This window comes from Echeneis naucrates, chromosome 7, assembly GCF_900963305.1.
Source record: "Echeneis naucrates chromosome 7, fEcheNa1.1, whole genome shotgun sequence".
NCBI classification, from domain to species: Eukaryota; Metazoa; Chordata; class Actinopteri; order Carangiformes; family Echeneidae; genus Echeneis; species Echeneis naucrates.
This window is the reverse complement of record NC_042517.1, coordinates 8,355,225-8,380,724: the sequence shown is the minus strand read 5'-3', so window position 1 is coordinate 8,380,724 and position 25,500 is coordinate 8,355,225. Positions and strand designations below refer to the sequence as shown.

The 25,500-nt window shown below is 44.6% G+C and overlaps 1 protein-coding gene across 1 annotated transcript in view; it reads right to left on the bottom strand.

Moving 5' to 3' along the window:
* The window catches only part of celsr3 (cadherin, EGF LAG seven-pass G-type receptor 3), a 94,029-nt gene extending 70,080 nt beyond the window's left edge, over window positions 1-23,949 (bottom strand). Inside the window, exons 1-3 of the mRNA XM_029507497.1 lie at window positions 21,517-23,949; window positions 18,375-21,213; window positions 80-423 (exon numbers count right to left, since the gene is read on the bottom strand). Coding sequence (XP_029363357.1) covers window positions 80-423; window positions 18,375-21,213; window positions 21,517-23,949 — 5,616 coding nt within the window. The remainder of the gene's footprint in view (window positions 1-79; window positions 424-18,374; window positions 21,214-21,516) is intronic.
* Window positions 23,950-25,500: the final 1,551 nt, after the last annotated feature.

Below are 25,500 nucleotides of genomic sequence, written 5' to 3'. Positions count from 1 at the left end.
ATTGTGCTGCACACTCTGTTGGGTGCTTTCTTGGAGAAAAAAGCATTTCAGAGTGTAATTCATGTGCGTGTGGACTAACTTCCATCTGTGTCAGTGACGTCAGCCTCAGCCTGTTCAGGTACAGCTGTTCCTCCAGGGTTTCAGAGGGGAAGAAGTGTCCACCCGGCAACGCAGCAGAGAAGCTGACATTCAGGATCCCTCCTGGCGCCGCATCCAGGTCCGGCTGGATGTTAAAAACAAAAACGTCCTCGACAGGCACTGAGAGAACCGCTGACACGCCCTCCAGGAAGTTACCCAGCAGTGGAGACAAAAAGTGCTCCTGGGACATGTTCTGCAGACGCACGGTGACACTGCTGCCCAGCATGTCCTCGGTGATTATGAGGACACGGAGCATACATTGGGCTGAGATGCTGTGGACCCCGTCTGAGGAGGAAGGCAGAGGGGAAAAGGTTATGCGAATGAATACTTGAATGTTGCACTAAAGGTTAGGTGAGGTGGGGAAAAAAATGGGATAATGGGAGGACAACTGAGGGTGAGAATATATAAAATATTATATGATATGATGAAAGGGGCAGCATGAGGGAGCAGGGTCAGGGACAGGAAGGATAAACAGGAGACAGAAGGAGGTAAAGAGACAGAGATAAATGAGAACAAGCCAGAAAGGAAGGACTGTCAAGGGATAGAAAAAAAGGTGAGGAGGTTACAGCTATATCCAGCTTATATCAGCAGGACTGCACAGCATCACAATGTAAATGCATACACATCTACACACATACAAACACAAGGACTCAGTGGAAGAAGGAAGAAAAAGCTATGCTCATTGTTAAAACTGCGTAACATTCTGACAGAAATTCACCCTCCAAGTCTACAAGAAACCGTTTTGTGATGTGAACCACCTTGTGCAGAGTCTCCATGATAGCAGCTGACAGTACTCATGTGTCAGTAAATCTGAATAAATCTGAGGAAGTTTGCTCTTGACAGATTCTACACAAGTTATGGAATAATTCATCTGCTGTCAGTTACGTTTCTATTTTCTGGACTTTTTTTTTTTTTTTCAGCTACCCTACAAACCAGAGTTAGTTGCTTAACTGCAGTCTAAATTGTGTTGTCATGCATATGTGAGACGAACACACCAACAACAGAAGGGCAGTCGATCCAGCAGACCAGTCCAGCCCAATCTGTCAACAGCTACAGGATTGAATGCAGCGCCTCTCAGACCGGCTGTGCCTGTGGTCTTAGTCTGGTACAGTCATCATGAGTGGACTCCAATATGAGGCAACGAACACAATTGATGGGAGATTTCCTGAACTACTTTTCACTGTTACTCGCAAGGATGATTCAGTTTGAATCAGTACGAAAGAAACCAGGAACCTGCTCTGAGGAAATCTATACATTGCTTTGGGAGCCACGAAGTTGGTTCAAGGCCTTTGGCATTTGGGCTCGACAAACCACAGAGAAGGAAAGAAAGAAGGAAGGAGATGTATGACAGAGCTGTCACGGAGAAAACACATCTTTCTATCTCAACCTGTGCTCTCTCTCATCCGGAGCTGGTTACAAATTCAACACAGTGCTCGCTCTCTCTGAAACCCGTCTGTACAAAATGAGTTCATAGGAATCACAGCAGGTCACAACCCACCCAAAGAGAACACGAATATCTGTTGCAGCAGCAGATTCAGGACACGTTTCATCTATACTGGATACAAACACAATGCAGGTCTGGGCTGGACTGTATATTGTCAAGCAATTTGGTGCAACAAGCAGGCTAATAAGCTGTTCAAGAAAACAAATAACCAAAACAGCACGAGGAGGCAATTTTCTGCAGTAGCACTGAGGCATTAGGAAGGTGAAACGAGGTGAAAGATAAGGCCAAGAGAAAAGATAGAATAAAATGCATGAGAGGAAAGAAAGAAAGGGCAAGAAGGAGAAAGAACAAGACAGGAAAGTGTGTGTTGGACAGAGGGTGAGAGTGGACGGACACAGAGGGAGGATGTCAGAGAGATGGCAGTGAACGAGAGATAAGAAAAGGAAAAGGGTCTTTAATCAGGAGTAAATTGAAAAAAGACAGATTGTCTTGACTAATAAATGGGGAGTCGATAATGATTCACTATTTAGGGTTTATTGTAAATGATTGATTAGTGATATCAGCTTTTCCTTTGGCAATAATGTGCCGAAAATCTTCATGGTATTGATTTAAATGCTTTTAACTGAGGCTAAAATCAAATCATATTCATCAAATCCTCTCGTATTCATTCACAATTTGGTTGTTCAAGTGTAATTTGAAGCGAGGAAGGAAACGTGGAGGCAAAGCAGAAATATAGAGACAAAAAAATTTGAAGATGGAGTGAAGGATGGAGGGATGGGGGTTGGGTTTGGTGGCAGCTGGTTTGATTACCAGATTATGAGAAGCCTCACTCCCCACTGACCTTTCACACCCACACCCACATAGACATGTACACACTGAGGACGGCACACACACACACACACACACACACACACACACACACACACACACAGAAATCCAGACCCCTTCGTCATAAATGAACAGCCAGAGGGAGGAGTTGCCTTATGAAGGGATGGAGGAGGAAAATTCTGCATGGAGAATCATTAGGGACTTTTTAAATGGAACCACATCAGGAAAAAGATGGAATAAAACCGCAAGCACAGTGATGAAGGTTTGACTTTAAAATGCAGTATTAGCTGAAGTAATTACATGTCGCCTCGTCTTTGGGGGTTCAAAGCTGGCTTTACTATCAACCCTCTGGATCATGATGCAAACACGCAGCATTAATTGACGCTGATCTCCCATTGTCATTGAAATGAGACAGGGATCTATGAAAAGACCAAGGATAATCTTCTGGAGTAGGACCCAATCTCACACACTCACAAATGTACATTTTATCATAAACCCCAACCCTCCATCCCCACAACATAAACCAGATTACAAGATTTAAGTGAGTTCGTCTTGGGAAAGGTGCTTTATTTTCTTTCTTTTTAAGGGTTAAATGAAAAGATAGTTATCACTCTGATATCTCTGCATTGAATATGAAGCTGCTGTGGCTGACCTGGACTGGAAGAAGACACCTCTAAACATCATCAACATGCAAACTTACCTTCCTGTTACAATATCTGTTATATGCATGTCAATTCTACGGACATGATGAGATTTTATGAGATTACTGAATGTTCGCTAAGATAACTTCCCCCTGTAGTACTCAGATATCAAAAGGCTTTCAACCTCGACACCTGACTCACTTCAGTCGCTGTAAAATGAGGCTTTTGCATTATGTCCACTGCTCACTAATGTGTAACGATAGCAGTAGAAAAACTGAGACAAATGTTCACAGTATGTGCAGGAATAAGTCACTTTGACAAGAGTGACAAACACAGAGGCCTGAAGGATCAGACGCTGGTGGTATAACCTGGGGACTATGAGTGAAAGTCCCATATGGGGGGGTTCACATTGGAGTGGTGTCATGGCAGTCACTGGGCTGTAACCTCCTCTTGCAGCGTGCACTTTCTAACTACATGTAATAATCTTCCACTAAGGTGTTTTACAGCACCGAAAAGACACATTGGAATAAATGTAATTAATGTTATTCAGGAAAGCAAATTCCACTGCGTTTTTTTACAAATTAAAATTACACACAGCAAGACTTTCTAACAGTTGTTGAAATAAATTTGTTGTTTGTGTCCACACTTTACACTCATTGCTTCACCCTGCTGGCTCTCCGCCTGCAATCAAACCAGAAGCACTAAGAAGACAGTTTTATGGTGTTCTGTTGGCACTGGTTTGAGTGTCACATTGGTATCATGCAGACTGTGTACTGGACTGATAAGAACAACAACAACGAGACCAAAAAAAAAAAAAAAAAAAAAGAGCAGTGTCCTCTGTCAGGCACACCAAACATCATGCTCCCAGGAATCCCCTCCGGTGGTCCACGGGGGGCAGAATTCTAGCTGAAATATTTGACAGCTAAACCACAAAGGCTAAAAGGATTAATAGTGCTCAAAAGAAATAGTGCCCTGTGTGCCCTGACAGTTTTTAACATCACTGTGATTTTATCAGCCTTAAGAGGTGTTTCTGCCTCCGGCAGCCATTAAATTCTGACTATAAGCCTGGAAACACACACACGCAGAAACACACACAGTGAAATGTTTTCATTTGGCTTCCCTTCGTGGACACTGTCCAGCTAATTTGGCCAACCTGATTCAACACAAGACTTTCCACTCAACTCAAGACATTCCTCAGCTTGAAATAGAAAAGCAAAAGAACAATTCATGTTAAAAGGCCATTTAAGCAATTAAAACCAGCCATCTCTGTCCACTTACTGTCAGACCAGGTCAATAACTAACCGTCCTCCTTCTCTGGAGGCAGCCACTAATTTTTACACAGCTACAAGCAGTGACATGCTGATTACAGCTCTGCTGGAAATACAACAGCAACAACAAAAAAATCTGCAGCTCCACTGAGGTAGGTTTTGACTTTTTTGGCACAAGTTAGCCAATGGAGAATTGTTGTTACAACACAGACGCAGCAAAAAAAAAAAAAAAAAAAAAATCGGGCATCAGCTCTTCATCTAATTATAATGTCTCCTGCTGTGCTCAAACCACAACATTTTATCTAAAAGCGCAGTTCTAAAGTGCATTTTAATTAAAATTTTAAATATTCTGTTCTAACTCTGTACAACTGAGGAAAGAGCCTACATGATACTTTTTTAATATCTTGTATTTGTGCCTCCTTATTTAAAAAAACAACAACATCCATCTGGTTGTCTCCACCTGGGGAATTACTGTGTCCAAGACAACGCCGGAAGACAGCTAACAGTTAAACAAATTGTCCATTTAACAGACAGAAAGCTGCTTCTGTCACATTGTTCTAAAAAAAAAAAAAAAAACATGAAATCATCATGAAAATTTGGCCTTCAAATATCGAACATCAGATAGTTACCATTTTAAAAATGTGCCTGTTATAATACACACACCCTTACATCTGAAATAATGAATTAGTCAAATGACTAGAAATGTTTCCATTTATGCCACGATCGGGCCAATTTATCAAGCCTGCTGATAGAACAGAACAGAAACACTTCCATCTGATACTCGTGTATTGGAGTGAATCAACTGTGTTAAATTTATGTTTTATTGACCAAGGGCATAATCCATCTACTGTCTTTTAAGTGCTCTGCATCATTTATGGGTGTCCATCACTTTGTCAACAATATATGGCTCAGTATTATATCTATATGAGAGCAACGTGTCATTGTGGTTGGAAACTCGTAACCTGTTTTCAGGACTAAATCCAGAGGCATCAAATCTGTCTCAGTGGACTATAGCAGCCATGGAGAACTTGTGAATTGTGATTTCAAGGTGAATAAAGGTGAACCTATGAACCTTAACGTTCCAATAGGCCTGGATGTTATTGCTAATGCCTCTCCTCCTCCTTCCATGTCACTCCACGACCACGTGCGTGAAAATAATAAAACATTCATAGTCTGCAAACTCAAAACCCTCACAGATGGAAGGTTACTTTGGCATCTTTCGCACCACGGGAGAACAAAGCCTTTCGTAAATAACAATTTGAAGACACTTCCACAAGCTTTCACAGCTCTGTTGGGCTTCAAGCCAATATTTCCCCCTTCGTGCGTCCGCACTTCAAAGCGGGAGGAGAGTTCAGGAACAGCATTCGTAGAGCCTCTAAGAATAAACACACTGACTTGGAATCGCCGGCGAGGTCCCATGCATGCGTGAGCATCAATATGCCATGAGAGAGGCTGGCCTCCAATCAGCGCCCCGGCTCTAAGATGCTTTGTGGGTATGCGGTCCCTGGCGTTTCAAAGGGTTGAGGGAGTTCAGTGCTATCTCTCTGCGCCAGGTAGCCTGACTAATAGCATACTCAAAGCTTCTTGAATGTCAGAGCTGGCTTCCTGGAAATCTGGATGGAAATTATTTGCAAAGTAGTGCTCAATAGAAACCCACAACTGAACAGCCTCAGAAGCATTTATAAAAACTGCAATACAGGGCAGCAGGATGGGTCACAAGGCAGAACACTGGTCTTTGAGTTTGAAGAAGAAAGCAAGTGAGTCACAGAGGAAAGGAGCTAAAGGTTGATACACAGATGAGATTTTGTGTTCACACCGTCAAATTATTAAACGTATAGTACATTCACAAAATCTAAAAAAAACTATCTAGATTTTCACATATTCTGTTTTTTGAAATGTAAACTAGTGCCTGAAAGTGGGGAGAGATACAGCAGAACTTCTTACCAAAAAAAAAAAAAAAAAAAAAAATCAAACAAACTACAGATGCCGGTGAGACAAGTCGAGGAAGTCATTAAAATGGTGAAATTTGATCTGCAGTTGCTTAACATAGCTGTTTGACTGACATCCCTGGTGTACTTATTGTATCATTAAATGGTAAGTAAAGTAGATTTCTTATGAACTAACTACACAAAAGTTACATGATGCATGCTGCACACAAATGGTCTGCCGTCTTTGGTTTATGAGATCAATTCTATAACTTTTTTCGATGCAGAAGCCATCAAGAGACCAAGTGTCATTTCTGAAAAGCTTCTTTTATTCTGCTGTGGCAGAATTCTGCTGCAGCTCCTTTGTTCATTTTCTTCCCCCTTTCAGGCGAACCTTGAATATGGCGTCGCCGGATCACGCTTTTCTTGTCATATTGACCACTCTACGCACGTTCAAACACTGATGGCAACTTGGAGTTCGGTGTTTTGCCCAAGGACACGAGGACTGGAGCCTCAGTCAAAAAAGTCATATACTTTACAATGCACTACTTAGTACTAATACTTAAATTTATATGTGTATTCATATAAAATATACTACCGCTGAAGTATTTGATGAGTATATCTATTAATTTTTTTACTTTGAATGCTTGAAATATAAGTTTAATTTTAGTGCATCTACTTTTATCAAGCGCACCTTTGGCACCCTTTTAATTAGTTTATTTTTATAACAGTTGTTTTCATGTCATTGTTAAAGTGCACTTAAAATAAGTGTATTAATAATGGTAAATTAGTGTATTCTTCATAAGTATACTATAAAGTACAAACATGTAGCCATTTCTTTTAGTGTGTTTGAATCAAGCATGTACAACGAAAGTAAATTCCTTCAGCTGACCTGTTCTCTTCAACCTTTTAATCATCATTCCATTTACTCCAATTCTGTTTAAAACTGACACAGAGCCTATTGCAACACAGTATGTGTGCACGTGTGCATGGACATCTACAGTGTACAGTTGTTTTTTTTTTTAATTGAATTATTCCTTTTATTTTTTGCAAGAATGTAAAGTCTGACAGACTATAACAATTGTCACTGTCAAAAAATGTTGAAAATTTGCATGTGATAGAAATTTTTCAATTTGACCCTGAAGTACTCGCAGTGCTGCCGCCGATTGGTGACCCGCTTGAAATTCAAATTCAAATTAATTATCAAAAATCTATACTTTCTGTGTACTATTGAAGTGTATTTTAATGAAGTGCATCTTAGTTTCACAGTAGCTATTTTCGATGTGCTAATAATGTACTTAGTATACTAATGATATATCATTCATTCTACAAAAGATATACTAAAATACAACTTGGTGTACTTAACTGAACTATTTTATAGTATATAACTATAATACACTTATAATAAACTTTTTACATTTTTAAATTTAAGTTTATGGAAACATTTAAAATGCAATGGCAACACCTTCTGATGAAATTAGTAATACATTTCCAGTATATTCTAAATTTATTAACAGTAATCTGTGAAGTGGATTAAAGTGTACTTTAAGTTGAATTCAAGGACATTTTAAATAAGTACGGTGTCGGTAGAGAAAGTTGTACTTCAGTATATTTAAGTTGATCTTAATGGTGTCTCAAAATAGTACAGATAAGTACATTAAGTTGTATTTTAGTATGTCTTAAGTATACTAAGTGCATTTTTATTACTCGAAAGTACACTAATTATTTATTTGTGACGTATACCTTGTTTTTCACCTGTGAGGAGAGGGGGGAGTCGTATCACCATCGTACTAATTAGTGGATGACCTGCTCTACTTCCTGAGCCACAGCTGTCCATTCAGCAAACTGACATAAATTAATCCCCATGGTGTATTTACCAGTAAGATCAATGTTTACCAAGAAGATCAGAGCTCACACATCCAAGGTCAGCCATGCAAGACCCTGCACGGTTCAGTCACTCACAGCTTTGTTGAACAGTCTGAATTGTTCTGTAAAGTCTCCTGGTGCTGAAGGAGTTGGGATTAAAAAAAAAAAAAAAAAAAGCCCATAAGGAGAGACATATTACAACTAGTGGGCAGAGACCAAAAACGGCTAAATTGGATTTACACAGAACAAAAGCCGTATGCAGCTCGTCTGAAACATGCCACGTTCTGTCATGGTGCCTTCTGCCCATTAGTTCACAGTCCATGCACAATCGCATGGGTTTAAATCCCATTTCACACCGTGTTGCCACATCCCGTTGTCTGGCCTTTGCTGCCTCCCTTCTGTGTTCACTGTCCTCGAAAAGCCCTAATAAAACATGTGAGGTGCGGGTTGAGCTTCCAAAATGCGATGAAACAAAAAATATGAGAGGCTTCATGTTTTCAGCTGCACAGGGCGCCTTCAGGTCAGGAAAATAAAAAGGTAAAGTGACCACTGAACAAGCATTATCCTTTTAAGTCACAAAACATTTGAAGTTGTTAACGCGGTGGCAAAAAAGGACCGTTTGATGCACAGTCACCTAAAAGTAGTGATGACAACTCCCTGACAGCCGACGTGGCACTTACTCACAAATTAATGAATCTATAGAGAACTCATGACAGGCCATATATTAATGCCACAAATAATACAAGCGTTAACAATATTGCAAGGCATGATTACAAAATGCATGCACACACACACACACACACACACAGGCTTACAGCTGATTTCTCCGCTCTGTTTGTCTTTTAAAGCCTTTCTACCCCTGAGGTCCAGGCCCTCGTAATGCTCAGTGCAAAGTAGAACAAAGTAGAAAAACAAAGCAACACAAACACACACACATGCACACGCACATGTACGCAAACGCACACGCAGCAGCCTCACCAACATAATGGTTTAAATCTTTCTTTTACAACAGAAGCACTAATCCTTTACATTAAACCGGATACACTGAACATAAAAAGCCCTCTCGTATGTAAAGGTTCTTACCCTTTGTCTATATCACATTTACACACACCCTCGTGCCTATTGTACTCATCAACAAATCCACACGCTGACACAAATCCACACTTTGACCCCTCCGACATGCAGATGGGCCATTGGTTAGCAGCGCTTAATAGCAGCAGCCATCATCCTCCATCCTGCATCTGTCCTCTGTTGGTACAGCCCTGTTTACGAGATCACTTCTTACAGAACACGTCTGTTGCACTAACACATATTTCTTTGAGACTGGATGGCAATTGCTTCCAAAGATGAGTTTTCTCTCACATTTGCAGCCACAGAGACTTGAAGTGTGCGGGGAAAAAAGCAAAACCCCACTTTTTCACCTTTTTTTGATGCAAAGAAGTGCCTCTTGCCCTGAGGCGCTGTAAACACTGCTTCCCCTTATCTGGGCCTAAACGTTGCTGCTTTGCTGTTAAAGATTTGGTATTGTGTGGTGTAATACTGAGGGTGGAACACTCTCTTGTAAACCGCTGTCATCACTCCAGCACCTGATGCTGGGTGCGTCTGCAGCAGCTTTCATCGCTCTTGTCAGTGTGATGGTACTCTGATGCTTGAAAATTTCCAAATTTTAATTTTCCAAACAACTGCTCCAGTGGTGTGGGGTAATAGTGCAGCAGTAATGGTCTAGTCAGTACGGTGTGTGGAGCACAAAGGCCTCCTGTGACTTTTACCTGTGTGTGCCAAACATTCAACCCCACATAGAAATGGAATGGAAATTGCTGGCTGACATCTGAAATACAATCATCAAGATTGAGAGTAATGACAAAACAAGTTGAAATCGTGGAAGTGAAAAAACGATGAGATGGGCAACAGCGCTATGCGGCTGTGCTGCCCGGAACAACAACAAAAAATAATAATCAACTAAACACAGTGGTGATAATTAAAGCATCACACCCCCACCTATCGACACCTGCTCCATCTTAAAGCTCTGTCTTTGTAAGACCACAAACGATGAACCAGATGAATCATATTTCAAACCTAGGCAGAGCAAAGCTGATATGGCGGAAGTATTACAGGCAAATTGTTTCCAAATTAAAGGTCATCAAGCTTCAAAAAATTTGGACACAATTCAAAAGTCAGACTTCAAGGAGAGAAAAGAAACCTCATCTGAAGGGTAGACCGCCCGACCATAAAAATAATACAGTCCACCTTAACAGGGAAATCTCTCCATACAACTTCAAACTGCAGTGGCACCCTGCGATGGACAAATCGCAGCGTATTTCATTCACAGAGCAGTTTTGTGTTGATCAGTAGAGCTCACATACTGGAGAAAGTCATTTGATGTCTTCCCAGTTATCCGGAGGCAGTTGTTGCCTGTATGATCCATTTTCACAAGCAGCCAAACAAAACGCAGTGCACACAGTAATGCTGTTGGATACAGCGGAGCCTCATGTGGGACAGGCTCAAAGGCCCATCTACTTTTTCTTTTGGCCAGACAAACTTCAGCAGGCTAAATCAAACCAGGAGGCTCCATTACTGTCTGGTACTGATCTTGTTTGTTGACAATAATCATATTAATGTAGTAATGACTTATTGACAATGCAATGGATGCTCCAGTCTGTTAGTGATTTTCCCTCGTTTTCACTGCACTGTGTATCCTACTCCTCCTTAGCGTCAGACCAGCACAAATAAACCATTAAAATGAAGATGAAGACTTCCGCATATTTCCATTTGCCATTCAGCCTCTTGTCACTTTTCAATGTCTGCAAAAGGTAGAAAACTTGTAATTTGGGGAATAAACGTCTGTTTTTCTGTACGTCTTGGACTTAGTGAGTTTGATACTAACCGTAAAGTTAAGTTGCTGGAGGAAGTTCTGTGCTGCTTTTTATATTCAAAAAGAGAAATTTTGGAGTAAGGGTTTAACTTAAGAAGCAGCCCTTGTTGCCCCCGATAACTGATTAGATGTCTGATGGTATGGTTGTGTGTTGCAGAGGCAGATTTCCTTCTCATTTGGAGCAGCTGTCGTGGTCTAATTTTTCCCCCTCTTTGATACTTTTGAAAACTCATTCAGCCATAACATCAACATAATGCATGCAAATGTCAGCCCTGTTAACTGCAAAAACAGACAAAGCAGGAAACATCCTGCAAAGCTGCTTGAGCGTAAGAGAAGCAGATAAAGATGGGGAAAAGGACACAGATTTTCTCCAGTTTATGACATTTATCACAAACATTAAAAGCACTCGTCCAGCACATTGTAAATGTGGTTTGACATTAACTTTCTACAGTTTTAACATTTCCCCTTTAATGCATAATGTAAGCTGAATATGCTGTAAGATCCAATGCCATATTCAGGCTGTATAATACAACCAAGAGATTCACAAGTTTCATGACTTTGTGAGTTGAGAACTTTGAGATGTTGTGCATCCTGGAGGACTGGTGACTCATAAATTAGGTTTTAGTTATTAAAAAATGCACTTCTTCTGCATTTCATCCAGTCTATTAGGAAAAAAAAAGCCTAACCAGTGAAGCGAGCCACAGATACTTTGAAGTGACAGACTAAATTCACGATCACAGAAGCTTAATGTGCAGTTCATTGTATGGAAGATGAACTATAACTCAATACGGCACCCGGAATGGAAGAATGTCATGTATTTGTATGATATGAAGGTTTTGAGGGGACACATTTTTTCTGCCGGTGTGCTGAGAATGGGTGTAAGTGATGAAACAAAAAAGTGTGAGTAGCAGATTCAAGGACCAGAGGCACTCAAAACCAATTGAGTGCAAATCTCTCAGCAGGGGAGCAAGAGTTTGTTATGCTCTCAACTCCCTGTGAAATTCTATCAAAATATTCACTCATAGAGACCCACCATGCCTGAATTCCCACCGCCACTGCAAAGCCTTCGCCCCCTGTGCATAATATTGCCTTTTTTAGCACTATTTGCCAGCAGTCTTCCTGTCACTCAAACCACATTGTTGTCCTTGAGAAAGAGACACATTTGTACTGGGCAGCTCCCAGGTGACGATTTTTACAACTGCATGACTGCGAAGCAACTTGGCATTTAAAGCAAATGACACATATCTAACATTCTTCACTAATGAAAGCTGGGACACAGAGACCTTTTTGATATAGTTATCTGTCACTGTGCGAGTCTTAGAGAAACACATTGTTCTTTTTTTTTTTGCCAATTTGCATGTAATAACAGAAACCATTTGCTTGTTTTGTGCAGCCCACTTTCTTTTGAACACATTAGCACCTTCTGCTTATGTTGCAGGTGTTACGGTGTTTAACTGACATGGGCACTCAGCCTAATACCAGTGGTCTTCAGTGAGCTCAAAACCACTGCATAATATCACACTAATGGTCTTAATCTAAGCTTTAAACAGGTACTGGGTCAGAAGCAGAACAGCGATGGCCCCTTGTTATCCAATATCCAATATATATGAAAAAGATGCAGTTTTGAAAGACTCTGCGGTACAAAGCCTGGTGAGGTCACAGGTTTGCTGTCAGTGTTGGAGTCAAGGTTATAGGACATTAACTATCTGATCGCTGCATCCAACACTCTGTGCAGACTCACAATCCATGACGCCCTCCGCTTCACCTGAGCCATTAAGCTGGGACCAAAAAAAAAAAAAAAGGATAAGATGTCTAATGGAGTCTAATGGGCTGGAAAAAGTTTCCTGCTACATTGTGGTTGGCCAGTATGTAAAGTATATGTGTCCGTGGGTTGTAGAAAGTGCTGTGTCACGATGATGCTGTGGGTTTGAGCCCTTTCTGTGCACTTTTCCTGACTGTTCCTCCTTATCTTCGATAAAGGTCTTGTTTAAGTCGTAGGAGGAAGACGTAAAAGTCGTGTTATGCTGGAGAAGATCTGGTTCAACGTGTCGTCCGACTACCCTGGCATCCAAATACGTTTAGCTGTTCCAAAGGGCCTCAGTCCATGATGCAAGGTTTCAAAGTAAGATAGACAAAGTAACAGGCTGAAAAACTGGATACCAGTGGTGTGTAATTTGTGTTTCAAAAATGATTCAAGGTAGATATTTTGAACTGTAATAAGGCAACATTCATCCCGCAGAACATTGATGATTGTTTACTGGGCTGCAAATGACCTCCATCAATTAATCATTTCTTGTATTATTGTTGGTTCACTGAGAAAAATTCCTTCCTTCTTTCCTCCTCCTTTTTCTCTCTATAGCTGTGGCTGGCACTCTGACCTTTGACTGCTCAAATCAATGAAGTCCAAGATGGGACGGTTGTATACACACAGACACACACAGCTTTTGACCTATTATACAAAACCATTATTTTTGCTGGTGAAACGAAGCCTGTGGGGCATTCTGAGTGTTCAGGGGGTAAACAATGTTTTCATCACGACATGACATTCAAACTGGTTCATGACATTTGCAGTCAGTGTTTACTCCTTTTGTCTGTTGCTACAATTTTATTTTGAAATGTGTGCATGTTGTCTGTCTTCCATTACAATTGACATTTTTAATATATATATATATATATATTTGACTTAAATAAATGTAAATGTATGTATATGTGGAAAAAAGATGGTAAGGATGTAACTAACTATGATGTCAATGACATAATTATGGGTAAAGGCTCATTTTAATTCCACACTAAAGGAGGAATAATTATAATCATGTTTTTCTCTCAGGGTTTGACCTTTCTCAGCGAGCCCATATGGAAATGCTCTAGTTGTTTTACACATGAACGAATGATCAGTGTACTCAGCCATACATTCACTGGTTAGGTTTTATTTAACATCAGTTCAATAGCCTGAATGTACTAAAAGTCACTCAGCGCCATGGTGCACTGACCTGTGTTGCGATGATGTATGTTAAGTATGTGGATGTTTTATCTCAACTCTCGTCACCGTCTGAACTCCCCGAGGCCTCAGCAGCCTCTGGGTTACCAAAGTCACAAGAGTTGGAAAACTGTGGCTACCTTATTACAATGCACATTCACTTTATACTGTGCAGATTTAGGTTTAAGAGCTTAAGAGTATGTACGAAAAATGGAGTTCAGTATTTGGGAAAACCCAGTTTCCAAAGGAAACGGCTGTTTGGCGACAGATAAAGCAATGAAAATGTTTCGAGCTTCTGCGGTGGAGCTCCTGGCTGCTCTTCTGAACTGGGAGCATGCTGATCTCAATCTACTGCAGGTAGCACCCTGAGTATAGATAAGTTGGTACAGCCCTTTGCCAAGAAACACAAACTATCCCTCCCAGCAGCAACAGAAAGGTGTACTGTACACTACATATAGCCAAACGGCAGAGACACCAAGTTATCAAACCCCTGAGGAAAGTGGAATTACTGCAAGATACAGTTCTAGATGAAAGTAAGTAGGGGCGCAAAAAAGCAAGAAAAGTGAATAACTGATTTCAAACAACGTATCACAACTCTTCAGTTTGCTAATCGTCTGTAGTAATAAAGATGACAGAGAACCATGGACATCTGTATTGTATTGAGACAAACGCTTTAAGTGAAACAAGGATGGGTTTGGGTTTGCAGTAGCCACTCACACCAAACTATAAGTTGAAGCCAGAGTTATACTTCTCTAGGTTGCATGCAGGCTTGTAAGTATATTTTGGGTTTTCACAGAAAAACGTGCCGTTGGGTTTCTCATACACATACTCATTTGACATGATATGCTTTTACTTTCTGTTTGAATGATGGAAAACAGCAGTGAAATCATGCCAGTTTTTTCCACATCAGACATATTTGACTAGACACAGTAGGAAGCGAACAGGCTTTCCTACTAACATTGAGTGTTAGTGTTGCAGTGAGGCACGGCAGCTTGACACTGAGCCAGCAGGAACGAGCCCAGGACTCTGAAACTAAAGCAGCTAAATATGATTCAGCTTTCCCAACGATGGAGCATGGAGCGCTGTGAAAAATACCAGTTGAAGAAGAGTCTTTCAAACACGTTAACACCACAGAGTCTTTGCTTCAACCTTCATTTACCAAGGGAAGTCTAGTTGGGCACACGCTATCTTTTCAAACAAAGCCCTGCTCTGCACTCATACAGCTTCTCACATCAACAACTGGGAGCTCGCCAGTACAACCCCCATTTATGCTGCTGGCCACTCCAGCAGTTGGGGGAAGCGTCTTCTCAAGGGCACCTTGAGCTGATGCCATTCAGGGTGCCAAGCTTAAAATGACTTTTTTCATTACTTCAACTGACCCAAAAGACAGCTTTTTGTGCGTCCGTGTGAGTGTGTATGTGTGTGTCTAACTGCTAATAACACAAGCATGGATGTAATATTTAATCTTTATGCACAATAAATATGGGAATTCTCCTGAGAATCAGTTTACTGGAACTAAGTGTCAGGGATAGAATAGGAAAGAAAAAGAGATAGAACATAGGACATAGAGAGAACATAGAGGAAAGGAGATGGGAGCCAAAGACAGGAAGTGAGAGGAGAAAGTGGGAAACAGTGTGGAAGTGAGAAAGAAAGAGAGAAAGAGAGAGAAGTCCCAAGGCTCTCTGTCGTGCATAGATATTATTCATTGCAAAGACATGAATACGCTTTCAAGTGAAATGCTTTGAACCACCTGAGAATATATACACACACACACACACAATTATTAACATATATGCACACAGAACAACTGAATGCAAACAAGTCACACAACACACCAAAAAACCGTCCTCTCCAAAAGAGTATTGCTCAAAGACTCATATACAGTAAATACAAATCACCCAAACACATGAACATAGGAACGCACTTCACAGCAAAACAACACACTCTTGAGCACAGACACACAATAAGGGAGGAAATAAAGACATAGCAGGAAAGAAAAAAGGAGGAGGGCAGAGCAGAACTGAAAAGAACAGCCCATGAGAGTTATGCAAGGATTACAGGGAAGTATTGAAGAAAGGATGGATTGGAAGGAGGGAAAAGAAAGAGAAGAGAGGGAGGCAACAGGGCATAGCAGGGGACTAAAAAATAAACAAGGACACAAGGAGGAGAGAGAGAGAGGAAGAAAGAGAAAGGAGAGGCGAAAAGGGAAGGGCAGAGCAGAGTAGGATAAAACAGATGGAAGCAAGGATGATGAAAAAGGAAAGAGAGAAACGCAAGGAATGGAGGGGAGAAGAATTTATTCATCCAGCCATCCCTCCAACCATCCAAAGATGAGCAGAATAAAGGAGTGAAGTAAAGTGATGGTTAGAGGAGGGACGGGTAGTCAAAGATAACACAGAGCACACAATGAAACTGACAGCTTTGCTCCAAGCCTGACTCTGGCTGACTGTTGTTTCATTATAATCTCATAACTGTCAAATCCTGGAGCAATGAAGAAAGAGAGAAAGAGAGAGAGAGAGAGAGAGTTGGGGAGGGAAGCAGGACCAGCAGAGAGAGAAGAGAGGGAGACAGTGAGAGAGTAAAATATGAGCACAGACAGAAATAGCGAAAAATTTAGAAATTAATCTACATGTCTGGTTCAACTGCACAAGCGCACATTGGAAGAGAAAGATGGAGACAACGTTTGCCACGCAAAGTCACCCATTTATTTTCCATCTATCTCATTCTTTCATTCATTCATGACCTCACACACTCACTCACTATCATTGTCATTTAGTCACTTCATCAACTAGTGTAACATTAAAGTCGCACATGCACTTGTTCACTCATTTGTTCACACATCTCTTCACTTTGTAGCCATTTAACTTGTCAGTCACAGTGACAACTGCATGAATATGTATGAGGCTGCATCGTCACCACGGAGGCCGATATAAAAGAGCCGCTTAAAAAGCACTGTAAATAGGGTAGCGGGTCACACACACTCCCAAGCCATTAAAGTTTTTTGACAATACAAACAGCCCTAACCAGGCTTTCAAAGCAGCAATGCTGCTCTTGTTTGTTCCTCACTCAACTTGCGAGGCTTTGATTGTTTCCAACAAAGAGGTCTGTGAGGCTTTTACGAAGCCTTCATTGTAAAGCTAAAGCCTGGAAATAGAAATAAATAAACAGCAAAATTCCCCTAAAGGCACTTTCAATAACGACTGACTATATTATTGTGATGTAGGCATAGATATAATCTGACAAAGTGACAGCACTAATATGTCATAATGGTATTAAAGGCATTAACCGTAATACATCTGGCCAGTTACAGTAAGAAAGGTGCATTGGCTCATCTTGCGTAATGCACACCCTGACTTTCTCGGTATTCTTGGCAGCAGACTACAGCAACACTAAAGGGTTTACAGTTTCACTGAAACTGAACCATCAATGCTCTTCTTCTAAAGAGGTAACAGCCAGTGACAGCATTATTATCTGTCAGTAACTGGTGCTTCCTCCAGCTAAATAGATTTTCTTTGATTTTGCAAACGTCGCCATGGCAACTTGGAAAGCTCTTCGCCCAGATCACCTGTCGATCACACAGTGTGAGCGGTGCTGCCACATCGATGTCTGAGCCAGGAAAATGGTCAATGCCAGCTTGCACAAGCTTATCTCATGAACTGGCAACACACTGCCTGAAATGATCACTTTAAATGGAAAACTGCTAATAATTGCTTGATTAATTAAAGCTATGTCGCATTGATAAAGGTAGTTTTGTTTTAGGAAATGTTTTTCCTTTCACACATTTCCTCCTCTCTGTGATATGCACTGTGACATTTTCTCATTTTCTCATCCTTTTTTCCATGCACTTGTCACCTCTTCACGCTCTCAGACTCTGATAAATGAAACAGCATCAATCTCCCAATTGTTTATCACACATGCTATCAGGTAAAACTAAATGGAGGTACGGTTCTGTCACTGTCTGTATTTCTTTAACCAACACATGCACCCCCAATTTCTCCAGTGAGGCTTCTGCTGACGGGACTCCCATGACAAGAGGCAGATTTTTTTAGTCACAGGTAACAAATCCCATATTCTTGTTTTCGCTCCCTCCCATTTTTGCCATCAAATTTCTTTCACATTCCCAATCAGCTCAACCTTTTTCACGCTCCATGGTTCAAGTTTCCAAAAAAAAATAAAAAAAATCACTCCTTCACTCTCACAAATCAAGACAGAGCTCCAAAGGAAGATACAAATAATGGCCACCTTTCCACCAAACACCATCCGGTCTTATCAGCCTCCCTCCCTCACTCACACACAAACCTGTTGAGTCTGAGTCCTTATCGTCACAGTATTTGTTACAGTGAATGAAGCTAGACTGACTCCACACACACACACACACACCTTTTCCTCTCATTTTATCATTCTTGATCTCTTACCCGTGACGGTGATCACCATGGGAGCCACCAGAGGCCTGTTGTTATCTAGTTTTCGGCTCAGTCGGATCTCTCCACTGGTGTGATTCAGGAGCAGAAGGTGAAGCTCGTTCCCTCTGTCGATGGTGTAGTACAGCCTGTCTGACACATCTGGGTCATGGGCAGGTATCCTCCCAATCACCCCGCTGGGGAAACTGTTGGACCGATTGGACACAAAGTTGTTGAAAATGATTTGGAAGTCCTGCAGAGTGGGCTGGTTGTCGTTCTGGTCCACCAATCGGATTCGCACAGTGGCTCGGCTGACCAGGGGTGCTGAGGTGGCCTGGACCACGATCACGTACTCATTGCGAGTCTCGTAGTCGAGATCAATAAGCGAGGTGAGCTCCCCAGAAAAGATGTCCATCTGGAAAATCTCAGGGATGTTCCCTTCCACAATTTGGTACATAATCTGAGCATTGGCACCCTCATCCGGGTCAGTGGCGGTGATCTGTGCCACCACAGAGCCCACCGCACTGTTTTCCTTCACTAAAACTTCAAAGTCATCAGCAGGGAAAACAGGGGCGTTGTCATTCACATCGAGGACCGTCACCTGGATGTGGACAGGTGTTCGCTGAGGGGGCACGCCGCGATCCACAGCATAGGCGGTCAGTTCATAGAAAGGCACGCTCTCACGGTCCAAACGCCTCACGGTGCGGACGATGCCAGATGTAGGTTCAATGGTGAAATCTCCATCCCCATCCTCTCCGTTTTGGAAGGTGTACTGAACACGACCATTGGCGTGGGCATCGCGGTCGGTGGCTGAGATTTGGAGGACACTGGTGAACGGAGGGGCATCTTCACTCACTGTTCCCTGATATCTGGGGCTGAGGAACTGAGGCGCATTGTCGTTCACATCATTGACATTTACCTCAACGTATGTGGTGTCTGATTTCTGGGGTATGCCGTTGTCTTTAGCTGTTATAGCCAAAGTGTAGGTCATCTGATCCTCATAGTCGAGCTCCGCCTGGAGTGTTATAGCCCCCGTGGCTGGGTCAATGCGGAATTGTGGGATATTGTCCTCAAGGAAGTATGTGATCCGGGCATTTTCACCAACATCATCATCTGTGGCACTGATCACAACCACAGTGCTTCCAGGTGGTCGGTCTTCATTCACACTAACAGAGTAGTGGGCACTCTGGAACACAGGCCGATGTGTGTTGGCGTCTGTGATGTTGATGTGTACTTGACAGGTGTCGTGCAGTGTGCGGTCTGAGGCAGTGACAGTGAGAACATAACGCCGTTCCTGTTTGTAGTCCAATGGCAGAGCTAGGGAGAGCAGTCCGGCCCCTCCCGCCGTGCTGATGGCAAAACGGTTTCTCGTGTTTCCTCCTGTGATCTGATAGGTCACTGCACTGTTGACATCACGATCCACTGCTGTGACAGTCACCACACTGGTGCCGACCACAGCATCTTCATTCAGACGGGCATAGTATTCCTTTTGGAGGAACTCAGGGCGGTTGTCATTAACATCCATCACTGTAATAGTGACACTGGCTGTAGCAGAGAGAGGTGGCATGCCATAATCCCTGGCCTCCACGCCAAAGAAATAATGCTCTACGGATTCTCGGTCAAGAATGGAGCGGACAGTGACCCAGCCTGTTGCAGAGTTAATAACGAACGGTGTGTCTGAGCTGGTACCAGTCAATCTGTACTCAAGCCGGGCGTTGTCACTGGAATCTGTATCAATGGCTTGGATGTGGAGGATGGAGCTACCAATCGGGGCACTCTCAAGCACAGATGCCTGGAAAGGTGTGGAAACAAAGATCGGTGGGTTGTCATTGACATCCGTCACCTGCACACTCACAATCCCAGTGTTGTTGGAGAGGGGTGGGCGGCCATTGTCCTGTGCACGAACGCGGAGTGTATACTCCCGTTCGGCCTCAAAGTCTAGTGGTGCCACCACCTGGATCTCACCAGTGACACTGTCGATGGAGAACTGCCCCCGGCTGTTCCCACTGATGATGTTGTAGTGAACAGCGGCATTGCTGTCCTTGTCCCGGTCTGTGGCACTCACGCGGAGGATCTCGGAGTGAGGCCGCACATCCTCCTTTACTGCCACCACGTAGCGCTTTTCGCTGAACTGTGGCACATTGTCGTTTTCGTCCAGCACGGTGATGAAAACTTTGACGGTGGCGGAGCGAGGGCCTGGATCCTTCCCCTGGTCACTGGCCTCCACCTGGAGAGTGTAGTGCTCATTGGTTTCCCTGTCCACTGCCCCACGGGTTGTAATGAGGCCAGAGCGGGGATCAATCTCGAAGGATGATCGTGCCACTGAAGCCATGTCACCGACGAAGCGGTAACGAATATTGGCATTGGACGGAGAGTCTGAATCTGTTGCTCTAAGCTGTAAAATGGGATAGCCTTCCTCCACATTCTCCCTGATGGTCTCCCTGTACTCTGACTGCTCAAATATAGGAGAGTGATCATTCCGGTCTGAAACAGTTATGGCCACCATTGTGGTGCCTGAGAGTCTAGGTGAGCCATGATCAGTCGCTGTGACCCGGAAGTAATGCAGGTCCATGTGTTCTCTGTCCAGAATCTGAGTGGTGGTGATGAGGCCTGTTTCTGGGTGGATGTGGAAGTAGTCAGACGAGCGACTGTTCATCAGCGGAGCTATTGTGTAGCTCACTCTGCCTGCGTCGCCTGCATCGGGGTCCGAGGCAGACATGACGATGACTGAGGTTCCAGGTGGCTGGTTCTCAGCTACCTGCACTTGAAAGTTATACTGGGAGAAATGGGGATGTCTGTTGGCTGCACGGCGAGAGCGAGGCCAAGGCATCAAAAGCCTCCTCTCCCTTTCGCCCTGTGAGGATTCATCGTCTGCTACTATTATCAGTCGTTCCAGGCTCCTCTCTCCCCTTGAGCTGGGCCTCTCCACTTCCTCCCCCTCTCTCCCTTCCTGGCTTTGATCCGCTGGGCTCTCTTTCTTCCCTCTATCCCTATCTAGCCGTGTGATGCTGGTGGTGCTGTTGCCCCCATCCTGACCCCTCTCTCCCTCTGCCTGGCTTGCCTTTGTTACTCCCTTTTCCCTTTCCTCTTCCTCGTCCCCTTCTCCCTCTGCTCCTCTCCTCCCTCTCAGTTGCGCCCCCCTTTCTCCCTCCCCCACCTGTAATTTTCCTCCCCCAGCAGCAGCGGATCCCTCCAAGCCCTCTCCCTCTCCCTCCCTCTCTTCATCCTTCTGCAGTTTTCCCTCGCCCCCCATCTGCCGCTTCTCTAGCTGTCTGACACCTTCAGGCTCTGGTGGCACTTGCTTACCGGATTGTAATTGCATGTGTTCTGAACAGCGGGTAGACTCGCTGTCCTCGCAGCCTGCCTGGGTCATCTCTCGCACCGCTCCCTCCCACCGGTCTCGCTGTGTCTGACCACGCCACGTGGATTTCATATTCCTGCTCCCTATCTCAGATTCCCGGCTGTGTCCATCTCTCTCCTGGTTGTTGTTGTTGTTGTTGTTGTTGTTGTTGTTGCTGTTGAATCGGCTCCAGAGGAAGAGGCGCGGAGCTGTCCGTCGTGCTGAAATCCCGTCCTCCCCAGGAGGACCCAGGGGGTGAGGCGGAGGGTGAGGATCCTCCCACCATGTGCTCAGGCTGATTTTGCTGAGAGGAGGGAGGCTGTGATCGTGCTCAGCGAGGAGCCGTGTTCTCAGTGCCGCCGCAGAGAGAGACAGGTCTGACACAACACCGGGAAACTTAGCAGGCGAGAAAAAGCCTGAGTCACCGGCAGACTGCGGCTCACAAGTTGCTTCGACTTTTTCAGCGCACACACTTTCTGCATAATCGCCTGTTTGGGTTTGAGTGGGCGCAGTGAGCACCGGGCCAGGGTCTTCTGATAAAACAGCAGGAATTGCGCTTTTGCTGGATGGAAAACAGCCGGTTGTGCTACTGGGGGTAAATTGGATGGGGAGAGCCCTCTGAGCTATGCCTCCCTCGGGGACAATAAACCCGGCAAAAAATCCATCCCCCATTTCTATTTTGTCCAAGCAAGCAGAGCGACCACCGGGATCCTCCCTGCTCTCTCCGTGGGTCTGTGTGCTCTGCCCGGTGCTTCCTGGGACTGATTTCCCCTGCCAGAGCTCATTACCAGCCGTACACGGCAGCGTCAGGATCGAAAAAGCCAAATCATTATCCGGATAATTAGATAAATTAATGTGTTTGTTGCCTCGGTTCACCCCTCCTCCATCCTTTCTCCCTCTCATATCAGCCCTCTCCTTCCCATCATCCATAATCCTTTCGTGTTTAGGCTGATCTTTATGGAGAGGGGACTCAAAACGACCTCCGTGTCTGCTGGTTCCGGGGTTAATCTCTGGGCTACACCTGTACGATTCCTCCTCCTCATCTCCCCAATTCTCCCCCCTTCCGCTGGTGCACCCTGCCAAACAGCTATCATCACCTCCCTCTCTTTTGCTGCTGAGATCGATAACATTGTGCCTGCCCAAATGAGAACAATTACCGGCCCTCCTGTCCACCCTGGCTGAGCCCCCATCACCATCACCGGCCTGCTTATGGCTGCTGTTCCTGTCACCTGGATGTGGCTGACTTGATTCCGTGTGGTCGGTCTGGGAGGAATTACGAGATGAAAAACGCCAAATGTTGTCCAGCTGGTCACAGTCTAATGTTGTGAATGGGGGGTTCAACCTGAATGTGCCGTTTGAAGCCTCACCGTGCAGTGAACTGTATCCAGAGAGGGGGTGAATGCAACAAGAGCAACCGGTTGGCGAGGGGCCAGCTGGGGGGCTTCCGGCTGCGGGGAAGGCTCGTTTGTCGGGGCCTGACCGGCAGGGACGCTCCGGTGTCAGGCAGCACCGTGCGGCAGAGAGCCTGCTCACCTCCGGAGCCCTCTCCCTCAACTCCCCCCCCATCCTCCCTCCACTTCCGGGTGCCCTGCACAGGCCAGAGGCGTGCACAAAGGCTCCGGCGGCGCCACGCTTGGCGAGGTGTGGCCTCGATGCCGGCCACCGTTGTGCGCAGGCTCTAGTCCTTTGTACTGACCGTTTTTTGCCGTTTTGAGGCGGCGCTGAGGTGAAAGCAGGTGAAGCGGGAGGTGAAACAACGCCCTTCCTCCTCATCCTCCCTCTCTCCACTCCCTCTCCTGAGCTGACGCCATCTGAGCTAGACCTGCTCCAAATACCTGGGTGGAGAGGAGGAGGAGGGGGTGATGGTGCCGGAGGACCGTCTCCTCTCCTCCAAAGCGTCCCGACTCCTTTCAGTCTCTCCTCCCTTGTCCTCCTCGCCCCAGCCCGTTGGTATCCTCCCAGCTTCCCTCCACAGCATCCCTTAGTCTGTATCCGCTCTACGGTCCACCTGCTCGGGCGGAGATACCAGCTGCCACTCGGCGACTCCCCCGCTCCCTCGCACCGCTGCTGCTGTTGCTTCTGGCTCACTTTACCGGCGTCTCGGTAGCAGAGACCCGGGGTCCATTGGCTGGAAACCCCTCCTGTGTTCCCCGTCCCCGGGGTGAGGGCGAACAAAGGGCCGAGGAGAAGCAGGTGGAGTGCCAGAGAAGAGAGCAGGAGCGGGGTGAAGCCCGATAGCGGTGCAGCCATTTAGTCTCTTCCTTTCTCTGTCTCTCCCCTCCGTTCTCCCTCTTCCACCTCTGCCTATTCTCTCTCTTTTCTCTCTCGAGCTCGCCTTGCCCTCTCCCCGTCACTTCCCTCTCTCCCTTGTTCCGGCTAGGTGGCCAGTTCCAGGTCCAGGACCACCGGCACCGCCCGACACCTTCCCCCAGGCTCCCCCGTCTCTCCGTCGGCCTGGAGAGTTGGCATCTACCCGCTGTGGTCCGTGGAGCTGGAGGTCTGAGTCTTAGGAGCGGCGCGGCAGCAGCATCTCTCCTCCCGTACATTCACATCCAACATGGCTTACACACTCACACCGACTGACTGGCTGGCTGGCTCACACACGCTCCCCCAGTGTGTGTGTGTGTGTGTAGCCTCTGAAAGTGTGTGCGCTCCTCTCGCAGCAGCAGCTCAGCCCGGTGGTAGGCTACGATCCACACACACACACACACACACACACACACACACACACACACACACACACACACACACACACACACACACACACTCTCTCCTCCTCTCGGCTTTTTCCACCCCTCCCCCTACTGCTTGCATCTCTGCCGTCTCTCTCTCTTTCTCTCCATCTCTCTATGACTCTCTCTTTTCCTCTCATAATGGTTGGCTCCGGTGTGCAGGGCTGTTACACAGCACCCACGGCGGCGGCCATATCCACAACTGGAACGGGGGTAGTCCCTATCTTACACAATCTCAGTATTATCACCAGATCATCTGAATAATTATCATCTTTACACAGCCCCCCTAGGTTTGGTGCCCTTACACGGAGTTCTTCAGACAAACCTAGTAACATTGCTGCTGATTCCCAGAAAACCTAAAGAGACAGAAAATAAATCTAAAAGCTAATGACGTACCAGTGTGACAGGGTTTTTGATGAACTGCATGAAAGCAAAAAAGCAAGAAACTTGACTAAAAGCTGTAAAACATCATCAACACCAGTAGCTGTAGCAAAATTTAAAAAGTAGGCCTACTTTTTAAATTTCTCCAAAAAAGCTGCAGCTTTGTTAATGAAGAACATAATTTTCTAATTATTCCTCCTATTATTTCTTATAGCCACGTCGTTGCTGCACTCAGGATATCCCTGTCCGGTGATTTCAGGTTAGCTCCCGTAAAAGTGACGTCATCTCCCGTATTATCACAGATGAGTAATTCTCTCTCACACACAGTCCCACACAACACACACAAAAACACCCATAAAAGTCCCAATTCATTAATTTCACTGAACACTGAGTGATTGTGAATAATGTTTTTCAAAGACTAGTCGGCTACAGTATCTTTCATTGGGCTGATGGTCCCATAGGGATTCGTATATGTGCTGTAGTCCACATGCACAGTCCTCCTAAATATTATTGGATTACTGTGATTCATTTCAGGAGAAAAGGCACATGCGCGCAATCCGGCCATCATCCCAATTTAACACTAATTTGCGCATGGCTAAATGGGCAGATCCATTTCCTGATACTTCTTGGAAAAAAAAAATCGCATTATGCAAATGTGTGGGCTGCAAATTTCCTCCAACATTCACCC